Source organism: Brassica oleracea, chromosome C4 (genome assembly GCF_000695525.1).
Source record: "Brassica oleracea var. oleracea cultivar TO1000 chromosome C4, BOL, whole genome shotgun sequence".
NCBI lineage: Eukaryota > Viridiplantae > Streptophyta > Magnoliopsida > Brassicales > Brassicaceae > Brassica > Brassica oleracea.
In genome coordinates, this window is record NC_027751.1 from 4,882,906 (window position 1) to 4,893,622 (window position 10,717).

The 10,717-nt window shown below is 42.5% G+C and overlaps 3 protein-coding genes across 3 annotated transcripts; 2 read left to right on the top strand and 1 right to left on the bottom strand.

The window, feature by feature from the left end:
* The first annotated feature begins 1,907 nt into the window (after positions 1 to 1,907).
* LOC106337908 lies at positions 1,908 to 5,249 on the top strand. The gene is made up of 5 exons (XM_013777009.1): positions 1,908 to 2,005; positions 2,100 to 3,547; positions 3,599 to 3,680; positions 3,884 to 4,826; positions 5,061 to 5,249. The coding sequence occupies exons 1-5, from the start codon at positions 1,908 to 1,910 to the stop codon at positions 5,247 to 5,249; spliced, it is 2,760 nt and encodes a 919-aa protein (XP_013632463.1).
* A 788-nt stretch (positions 5,250 to 6,037) lies between these two features.
* On the bottom strand, positions 6,038 to 7,306 carry LOC106340795 (mitogen-activated protein kinase kinase 5-like). Its single transcript, XM_013779634.1, has one exon. The coding sequence runs from the start codon at positions 7,247 to 7,249 to the stop codon at positions 6,266 to 6,268; it is 984 nt and encodes a 327-aa protein (XP_013635088.1). The 5' UTR covers positions 7,250 to 7,306; the 3' UTR covers positions 6,038 to 6,265.
* Positions 7,307 to 8,239: 933 nt separating this feature from the next.
* On the top strand, positions 8,240 to 10,008 carry LOC106337909 (uncharacterized ATP-dependent helicase C23E6.02-like). Its single transcript, XM_013777010.1, is given in 3 exon segments — positions 8,240 to 9,131; positions 9,213 to 9,863; positions 9,866 to 10,008. Coding segments are annotated over 3 exon segments (1,686 nt in total).
* Positions 10,009 to 10,717: the final 709 nt, after the last annotated feature.

Here is a 10,717-nt window from a genome sequence, read left to right on the forward strand (position 1 = left end):
GCCTCACGCGCCTGAAATAGTTCCCCAAAAAGCGACAACGCGAAGCCATTCCTTTAACCTTCACCGTCGTCTCTCACGGCGCCGGTGCCCCTCCCCACCGTCAATGGCTAAGAAAAAGAAGCCCAAATCGCATTCCCCAGGTTGTAGCCCCACTGGCTCAACTAACTCTTCTTCTCTCCGCTCCTCCGCTCAATCGGCACCTGCGTCTGTTGACCTAACCGCCAACAAAGTCTCCTCTTCGGAGGTCCTTCCTCCTCCTGATAATTCGTCTCTCCCGGTGTCTGAACCAAAGCAGGACCAGCAAGCTTCGGATCCTCCCAGATCTGAACCTCCTATTTTGGACTCAGAACCCGAGACGGTCGAATCCCCTTTAAAACATCCTTTGGCTATAGAGTGTGGTGATACACAAGCTCTATCTTGCCATGAGAAGTCTCCATCTGCCATGGCGGATGAAAACAACAACACTGTGACTGGCCAGGAGCAAATGGTTACCCTAACTCCACCGGTACCAGAAACAAACCCTCCCCAGTATGAGGCTAAGCTTCAATCAACTGTGTGGAGAGACAAAGTTAAGGCTGGATCTGTTAACTTGGAACCAGTTGAAACTCCGTTTACACTAGCTTCTGGAGAAACCTGTGTCCGAATCCCTAACTCGATCATCGAGAAGAACCGCAAGTCATGGGATAGCTTCATCATTGGTCAATTCTACGAGGACGCGCCAGCAAGGGGAGCAGTCCACGCTATCGTCAATGGTATGTGGAGCAAGCAGCGTCGGGACATATCTGTCTCGAAAATGGAGGGTAATGCATTCCTCTTTCGTGTTCCTTGTCCCAATACCCGTAGACGTATCTTGGGTCAGTGCCTATGGCAAGTGGAAGGGCAAACGATGTTTGTTGCTAAATGGTCACCAGGAACAAAGCCTGAGAAACCATCTCTCTCAACTGTTCCGGTTTGGTTGGACTTCACTGGAGTTCCACTTCAGTTCTTCAATCAAGATGCCCTCAAAGAGATTGCAGGTCTGGTAGGTCACCCGTTATACGTGCACCTGTCAACAATTAACCTTACAAACATTGAAGTGGCAAAGGTCTATACTGTGATTGATCCTCGCAAGCCTCTCCCTGAAGCGGTGAATGATCAATTCGAATCAGGCGAGGTTTTCCGTATATTGGTTTCGTGTCCTTGGCTTCCATCCCTATGCAGTCACTGTAAGAAAGTTGGCCACACAATTTCTAAGTGTCCTTCCGCTCCTCCGAAATGTCCGGCCTGCAACTCCGTGAAGCATGACATAAATTCTTGTCCGAAAAACAACGCAGACAAACGCTCTGAAAAACGTAAAGGGAAGGCACCTATCCATAGCCAACTTCCGATTGTCACAGGGTCAGGCAACCCTCCCGCTCGTGTTAGTTCAGAGGACCTCCGGAAGAAGCACTCATCAGTTAAGAAGACCTCCTCACAATGGGTCAGAACAAACAGTGTTATGCAACTACCCAAGGAAAGAATAAACTTGGATCCCCCCTTGGGTTCGAGAAGAAACTCTAAGTCACTACCTATTTCATCTCAACATCCCTTATCTGATCAAGACAAGGATAAGTTCTGTATTGACCTGAAAGCTAGTCTCTTTGATAGCAATAGGAAATGCTCTGTTTCTCCTTCTATTACCTCAGAGTCAGAATCTGAACCTGAAAGTTTAACTAACGATGAGGACACTCTGGATGAGGACCGAGAGCATTACACAACAGTGATTTCGAACAGAAAGAAGAAACTGCTTAGAGCTGCTGCTAGGGCTGGAGGCCCTTTAAACCTCTAAATTTTTCATTTCTATGGATAATTCCCCCTCTATGGATATTTTTTGTTGGAACGTTAGAGGGTTTAATGATAAAATAAAACGTCGCGGATTTAGGAAATGGATGAGGAGTAATAACCCTATTTTTGGTGGTCTCGTTGAGACCCATGTCAGTAGTGTGAAGGCTCCTTCTATCATTGGTAGGACCTTCTCAGGTTGGCGGTATGATTGTAACTACGAGTTCTCGGATTTGGGAAAAATTTGTGTCATCTGGAACCCTTCTGTGACTGTCTCGATTCTCCATAAGTCGTTGCAGTCTATCACTTGCAAAGTCAGACTTCCCTTCGTTTTGGGTCATTTGGAACCCTTCTGTGACTGTCTCGATTATCCATAAGTCGTTGCAGTCTATCACTTGCAAAGTCAGACTTCCCTTCGTTTCGACAGAGTTTGTGGTGACGTTTGTGTATGGCTCTAATTGTCGGAAAATGAGGCGTGAGCTGTGGTCTGAACTGGTATTTCTTTCTTCATCTTCGAGTTCTTCGGGGATGCCATGGCTGATTCTCGGTGATTTTAATCAAGTCAGATTTGCTTCTGAGCATTCTAGATCTAGTGGATTTTCTTCTTCCAGAGGTATGCGTGAATTCAATCAATGTCTGGCCACTACTTCTCTCTCGGACCTTCAATTCTGTGGCAACGCCTTTACATGGACGAATAATCAAGGCTCCTCTATCATCTCAAAGAAATTGGATAGGATTCTTGTCAATGATGAATGGCTTAATGCCTTTCCAAATTCTCTGGGAGTATTTGGGGATTCAGGGATATCTGATCATACCCCCTGTTGTGTCTTCTTGGACTATCTGAAGCCTAAGCCAAAGAAACCCTTCAAGTTTTTAAGTTTGTTGAATGATAATCCGGAATTTGTAATCTTGCTAAAGGAGTGCTGGGATTCTCTGCAGTTCTGTGGTTCTGCTATGTTTAAAATCTCAAAAAAGCTAAAGGAACTCAAGAGCATCATCCGTACGTTTAGTCGAGACAACTACTCAGGCATAGAGAAACGGGTTCAGGAAGCTTTGGGTGACCTTATCCAACTTCAGAACACTCTGTTCAATTACCAATCTCCTCAAGCTGCAGCAGACGAAAGGAAAGCTCACGCCAAATGGGCGGTTCTTGCTAAAGCTGAGGAGTCCTTCCTCTATCAACGGTCAAGAGTTAATTGGATAGACAAAGGTGATATGGGCTCTGCGTTCTTCCATCGTTCAATCCGTTCTAGGCTTTCCCAGAATCAAATAATTCTTCTCTTCGACGAGAACGATGGTATCTTGGAGACAAGAGAGGAAATTATGCAACACGCGGTAGATTTCTTTGAGCAACTTCTCGGTGGGACCAGCTTCCAAACTACTGTCTCTACTAATGAGATTGCCTCTCTAATAAGTTATCAGTGCCCACCAGCTAGTTTTGACAGTCTTGCAGCTCCTTTTTCCCGTGAAGAGATTAAACAGACCTTCTTCTCCCTCCCGAGAAATAAGTCACCGGGTCCCGATGGATACCCGGCTGAGTTCTTTACGGCAAACTGGAATATTGTTGGCACTGATCTGATTAACGCAGTAACAGAGTTCTTCACTTCGGGTAAGCTACTTCAGCAATGGAATGCAACTATCCTCACGCTTATCCCAAAGAAGCAAAGCGCAGTAAAGATCACTGATTTTCGACCCATATCTTGTTGCAACACTGTGTATAAGGTAATCGCAAAGCTTCTTGCCTGCAGTAAACATCACTGATTTTCGACCAATATCTTGTTGCAACACTGTGTATAAGGTAATCGCAAAGCTTCTTGCCAACTGAAGCAGATCCTACCTGATGTCATCTCCAATACGCAATCTGCGTTCATTCCGGGCAGGTTACTACTTGAGAATGTGTTGATGGCTACAGAGCTGGTACAAGGATATAACTAGAAGAACATATCCAAACGCTCAATGCTAAAAGTGGATCTCAAAAAAGTTTTGATTCCCTTAACTGGAGCTTCATTATTACCATTCTAGAAGCTTTGGGCCTGCCTCCCTATTTTATAAATCTGATCAGTCAATGCATTACAACTACCAGATTTTCTGTGGCTGTTAATGGGGAGTTAGGAGGTTATTTCAAAGGAACGAAAGGCTTGAGACAGGGTGATCCCCTATCTCCCTACTTATTTCTACTAGCAATGGAGGTTCTTGCTCAGATGTTGAATTCGAGCTATAGGACAGGTCTGATCGGCTACCATCCGGCTGCCTCCAATCCGCCAGTCACTCACCCGGCCTTTGCAGATGATGTAATGATCTTTTTTGATGGGCAGGTGTCGTCGCTCAATAACATCTCTCTTACGCTGGATAGATTTTCTGAATGGTCGGGTCTCTCAATGAACTTGAGTAAAACAGAGCTCTATGTTGCGGGTCTGAGTCAGACAGAAACTTGTGACCTTACTGGTTTGGGTTTTTCTCTTGGCTCGCTGCCTGTGAGATACCTAGGTCTTCCTCTGATGCACCGCAAGCTCAGAATCTGTGATTATAGGCCTTTAATTGACCAACTGAAGGCGCGGTTCTCCTCCTGGACATCTAGAGCCTTATCATACGCAGGAAGAAGAGAATTATCATCCTCAGTCATTCATGGAACAATTAACTTCTGGTTCTCCACCTTCCTCCTTCCTAAAGGTTGTGTTAAAACAATTGAATCGCTGTGCAGCAGATTTCTTTGGAATGGAAACATAACCGAAAGGGCAGCAGCTAAAGTATCTTGGACATCAGTTTGTCTTCCCAAGTCTGAAGGAGGACTTGGTCTTCGTGAACTGAGTATGTGGAACAAGACTCTATATCTAAAACTGATCTGGCTACTTTTTGCTGATTCTGAATCACTGTGGGCTCTTTGGACGAAAGTGCATCGTTTAAATGGTCAGAAATTTTGGAGCATTGATGAGGAAAAACAGTCATCATGGATATGGAAATCAATCCTTAAACTTAGGCCTCTTGCTGAACAGTTTCTAAGATGTGTCCTTGGCAATGGGATGAAGGCAAGTTTCTGGTTTGATAACTAGTCCTCCATAGGGCCTCTCATAAAGATAACAGGGCCTTCGGGGCCTAGACAACTTGGAGTTCCGCTATTAGCAACAGTGAGCTCCGCCTGCTCGTCGTTGGGATGGAGGATCAGACCTGCTAGATCTGCTGAAGCCGAACAAATCCATTTAATGCTTTGCAATATTCCACTGCCTTCCATGTCATCTGTTCCTGATCACTATGTTTGGCAGGTTGGTGATGACACCAGCGAGGCTTACTCTACACGTCTAACTTGGGATTCGCTTAGACACCATGGAACTACTCAAGGATGGGAACATAAAATCTGGTACAGCGGTCATATTCCAAGTCATGCTTTCCTGATGTGGGTCGCTCAATTGGACCGGCTTCCGACAAGATCCCGCATTGCTTCATGGGGTTAGCAGCTAGACACATCTTGTTGTATCTGTCAGAGTTTCACAGAAACCCGAGATCATACTTTCCTGCGTTGTGATTACAGTGAGCAGATATGGAGATTAGTTCTAAAAAGACTTGGATACAGACCTGTCTTGTTCCACACTTGGACAGCTCTACTTGAATGGTCAGTCATCAGGGACAACACAAGCTCTGTAACTCTTCGTCTCTTGGTAATTCAAGCGACCATCTACAGAATCTGGTATGAGAGAAACGCAAGGCTTCACGCCTCACCAACCGCCACTCCTCAAGCAGCATTCAGGAGCATAGACAAAACAGTCCGCCAAGCTATCCTAGCAAGGAAGTCCAGAAAGAAATTTCGAACTTTACTAGGACAGTGGCTGAAATTTTCATAATTTCTTGCTATTGGTAGCTTACCTACTAACTATAAACCTATCGTTGTTTTTTCCTCTTTTTTTGGCAAGATTAGTTTAACTGCGTTTAACCTTGTACAAGTACAATCTGCTTCATTTTAATGAAATTCATATACTTATCAAAAAAAAAAAAAAAAAAAAAAAAAAGTAGCTTCAACAAGAGGCGTGAACCTCAAGCAATTAATGGACGAAGCAGCAAATGAAGTCGGAGGGAAACTTCTGTTAGACTTTAACGACACTGGAAGTGATACCAACTCCTTTTGGAATGAAAGAAACTGAAATATTTTTATTTGTTCCGTGAAGGGAAAATGTTTTTACACATTCAATACGTGAAAACCAAAAAAAAAAAAAAAAAAAATGTATAAGCAAACTGAAAGAAAAGAAGAAGCTTTATTAATGATAGTTTAAAACAAATGGAAGATGTGAAACAATGATAATAATAAAGCTACTACAAGCCATGCAAACTCAATCTTCATTCATGACAAGACTCAAAACTGTGTCTCTTCGCCAATCAAATCATTACCCTAATCACAATCACCACAAAACTTATGTAAGCAAAAGAATATAGGGAAAAAAAAAAAGATGACAAGGGCAAAACGGGAAAGCAAAAACTAAGACGCCGGAGCTCTGGTTGATTTGAGTATGAAAGGATGCTGCAGAAGCTGTTGCGCAGACCATCTCTTGGGAGGATCACTCTGCAAACAACAAGACACAAAGTGACGAAACTCCTCAGACGCCGTCGCCGGAGCTTCAGGCGGCTGAGACATACAAATGGCGCACATCAGACTCGCCCAGTCACCTTGTCTACTCACAGCAAAAGGAAACCTCCCCAAGTAAAACTCCAAAATGCTAACACCAAGACTCCACACATCTCCAGCGTAACCGTTGTAACGTCCATGATTCAGGTCAGTGTTAATCCTCTCGGGGCTCATGTAAGCAATGGTTCCCACCGACGAGTTACAAGGATCCATGGTCTGCGCCAAGATCCTACTCACTCCAAAATCAGCGATCTTAACGTTCTTCTCCGAGTCGATCAAAAGATTCGACGGCTTGATGTCGCGGTGGACGATATGGTGACGGTGGAGATAAGCCAACCCGCTGAGAATCTGCCGTGACATGTCCGAGAGCTCCTCCTCTCGCGACACGTGCACTCCCTCGAGACATCCTCCGTCCATAAACTCGAGCAAGACTTGAATCTCCCCGTTGTGGTCGAACATGTCGTGGCATTTCACGACGTTGGCGTGATCGACGCTTCGCAAGATCTCGATCTCGCGACAGATCTGTCGCCTTACGTTGTATTCGTGGTTACCGTAGATCACCTTGAGAGCGAAGAGTTTCGAAGTCGGATGGTGGATCACTTTATAAACCGTTCCTCCTGCGCCGCTTCCGATGCGGTTGACACGTTCTAGCTCGGACAAGCTTTTCGCGGCGGAGATGGCGGAGCCTGACGCTGGCGCGGAGGTGGTGGAGGGAGGAGGAGGGAGGGGGAGAGGTACAGCGAGGGCTACGTCGCGGTTAGGGAGTGGTAGGCTGAGGTCAGGACGTTTGCGGAAGCGGTTCTTCATCGGGGAAGGAGGGGGCTGAATCGGTTTCATGGTGTCTCTCTTTATATATATAGCCGCCGTGTAGGGTTTGATTCGTGCTTTTGGAGTCAGATCGTATCGAAAAAGAAAGAGGAGGATGAATGAAGAAGAAAAGTTTTTGGTATCCAAAAAAAGGAAGACGAGAGATCATATAAGCGCGTGGTGAGCAATCGCGGGATTGGGAAGTATCTGTGTCGTTCTGTGTTGTAACACGTTGACATGTTTTTGTTTGTTCGGTCTGTTTTACACAGCCAGACATGATCATCAAACCAAATAAACAATCATTATCATCATCATGGTTGGTTCATTATCCACGTCTTCGAAACTATAGATTGAATTGTTTGTGTAATCCATAGTCTCCCATAACTGATTGATTTGTTTTAGTTGCGAGGATATGTAGCATAACGAAGCATATTTTTAAGGGCTTTTTGCAGAATTGACCTATAACCTAAAGTCAAACACAAAACTAACCTCTTTTTTTTTTTGAAAATTGGTTTTGCCCTATTCACCCCACAAGTTCATATAATTTACGAAAATGCCATCAATTTTCTTTTTCTTTTGTTTTTCGAAAATGACATTTTTAGTCTCTCACCCTCATCATCTTCAAGTAATTAACTAACTATAAACCTATCTGTAATGACCCACCACTCCCACCATCTCCACTTCTTTCTCCAACCCCACCACTTCCAACTTCTTCTCCACCATCTCCACCTTCTTCCCCACCACCTCCAAAAAAAAAGGTAATTCATGTTTTCGTATGGGATACTGAACGTGATTTCCTTTTTTCAAGGGTTTATACTTTTCCTATTTTTATACTAAAAAGATAAATAATTGATTTCGTGTCGGTCAAGGAACTTTTCCTTTTCTATAACGAATTGGTTTTTAGGAATTTCATGTGTTATTTGTCAATATGTAGGTCAAAGTAAGATCACATGCATGCACTAGAAAAATTTCTTTGTTCCAAAACGAAACCCTAAACATCAAGACGAGGTTGTTTATACGATGAATTATCCAATTTACATTAGTTCAAGTAGTGATGATGAAGATGAAGTTCAAGAGCACATTAATAGGCAACAACATGTAACGACCATCGTTAATGATGAGAAGCGTATCTATCAAGCAGCGTTACTAGATCTGAATCAACCGAAAACCGAAAAAGACTTACCTCCTGGTGTTCTTGCAGTACCTCTTATGAGGCATCAGAAGATTGCATTGGAATGGATGAGACAGAAAGAAAGAAGTTTTAATAATTGTTTGGGAGGGATACTAGCAGATGATCAAGGACTTGGTAAAACAATCTCAACGATTGCTTTGATCTTATTACAGAAGTTGAAGTCGCAATCAAAGCCTAGAAGTAGAAGATCTGGTGGTACATTAGTTGTTTGTCCAGCAAGTGTTGTTAAGCAATGGGCAAAGGAGCTTGATGACAAGGTATCTCTTCAACACAAGCTCTCTGTTTTAGTCTACCATGGATCTAAAAGAACCAACGATCCTGTCGAGTTGGCAAAGTACGATGTGGTCGTGACAACTTACGCGCTTGTTACAAACGAAGTTCCACAAAACTCTCAGAGCAACATTCAATTTTCTGGCGCACTAGCGAGAGTTAGGTGGTTGAGAGTGGTTTTAGACGAAGCTCAGACAATAAAGAACCATAAAACACTAGTTGCAAAAGCATGTTCTCGTCTTAACGCCAAAAGGAGATGGTGTTTGTCTGGAACACCGATACAGAACGAAGTCTGGGATCTTTTCAGCTACTTCAAGTTTCTTCAATATCATCCGTACGCTGAAATCTGTTCTTTTAGCCAAAGAATCATGGTTCCAATCACAAAGGATAGTCTTAGAGGTTACAAGAAGCTTCAAGCTATTCTAAGAGGTATATTGCTTCGCCGTACCAAAGGAACATTACTTGACGGGCAACCTATACTTCACCTCCCTCCAAAGACTGTTAACTTGACCAAGGCTGAGTTTTCTCCAGAGGAGTTTGATTTCTACAAGGGGCTTGAAGCAACTTCACAATCAGAGTTTGAGGCCTATGCTGATGCTGGAACGGTCAACAAAAACTATGTTTACATTCTTGTGATGCTTTTGAGACTACGCCAAGCTTGTGACCATCCACAGCTTGTCAAAACATCAAAGGAACCATATGGAGATCATCATCTACGTGTGAAACAAAGCGACTTTACATCAACGAAAATCAAAGCTGTGATGAAGACGCTTGAGTCGCAAGTCAAGACCTTGGTGTTCTCTCAATGGACTGGTATGCTTGATTTGCTTGAGCATAACTTTGTCAAAAACGGTGTAACGTTCAGAAGACTAGACGGAACAATGTCTCTAGTAACAAGAGACAAGGCTGTGAAAGAGTTTAACAATGATCCGAGTGTGCAAGTGATGCTAATGTCTCTTAAAGCTGGAAACCTAGGATTGAATATGGTGTCTGCAAGTCGTGTGATAATATTGGATCTTTGGTGGAATCCAACAACAGAAGACCAAGCTATAGATCGTGCTCATAGAATTGGACAGACTCGGGCTGTTACTGTGACGCGTATAACTATCAATAACACTGTTGAAGATAGGATCTTGGCTCTTCAAGAAGAGAAAAGGATAGTGGTTGCTTCTGCATTGGGCGAAGATCCTGGTGAACTATCTGCCACTCGACTAACAGAACAAGATCTTCAATATCTGTTTTTTGGATAAATAATATATATATATATATATATATATTTATAAAGTTAGTGGTTGTTGCAAACGATGGAACGCACTTTTCTATATGAAACTTTTGCTATTTTAAAGTCACATTTGTGAACGTAATTGATACTGCTTTCATATCTTGGATCTCAAATGAATACAAAATATCTATTCACTACTCCTGAATTAGGAGCTAACAAGACCATGAACCTAACCAATCTCTCAAAACATATTTGTGGAAATACGTATACTTAAAGGTCAATTACTTTTAAGATTAATATGACTAAATTAGTGGAAATACGTATACATGCTTTCTTTAAAACATATTCAAATCATTACACGGTCCACCAGAAACCCCAACGGTATATCACTATATTAACTCAAATGCTTAAAGGTTAAAATCATTTTAACATCTACTTACCTTTTATTCAGAAATTGTTGGAGTAGAATAGAATTTGGACACCACCCCAAATTTCTAAAGGTCTCAGTTATTAATATAAATTTAGCTCGATGCCTCGATGTACCAGAAACCCTCCCCCAACTATATATATATATATATACACATATGAAACATTCACTTATAGACCCTATTTTTTTTTGAAAAAACTGTATTGACGTAGACACCCAAAATTATATCAAAAAGGTTTCCAAATTTATAAGAAAACATTTTTATTAAAACTTTTACTAAATCATCTACGGCCCCTAAAATCTCAGGACCGGCCTTGCTCCTAGATTTATGATTTTTGAAATATTTCATATATATACACTATATTTACACTTATGAATATAAATTAA

What these genes read in the sequence shown, in the direction of transcription:
- LOC106337908 (XM_013777009.1), top strand. Translation starts at nt 1,908, where the DNA reads ATGAGGAGTAATAACCCTATTTTTGGTGGTCTCGTTGAGACCCATGTC. An exon ending in AGGACCTTCTCAGGTTGGCG is followed by an intron (nt 2,006 to 2,099) that starts GTATGATTGTAA and finishes AAGTCGTTGCAG; the next exon opens with TCTATCACTTGCAAAGTCAG. An exon ending in TCCTTGGCAATGGGATGAAG is followed by an intron (nt 4,827 to 5,060) that starts GCAAGTTTCTGG and finishes TATGTTTGGCAG; the next exon opens with GTTGGTGATGACACCAGCGA.
- LOC106340795 (XM_013779634.1), bottom strand. Translation starts at nt 7,249, where the DNA reads ATGAAACCGATTCAGCCCCCTCCTTCCCCGATGAAGAACCGCTTCCGC.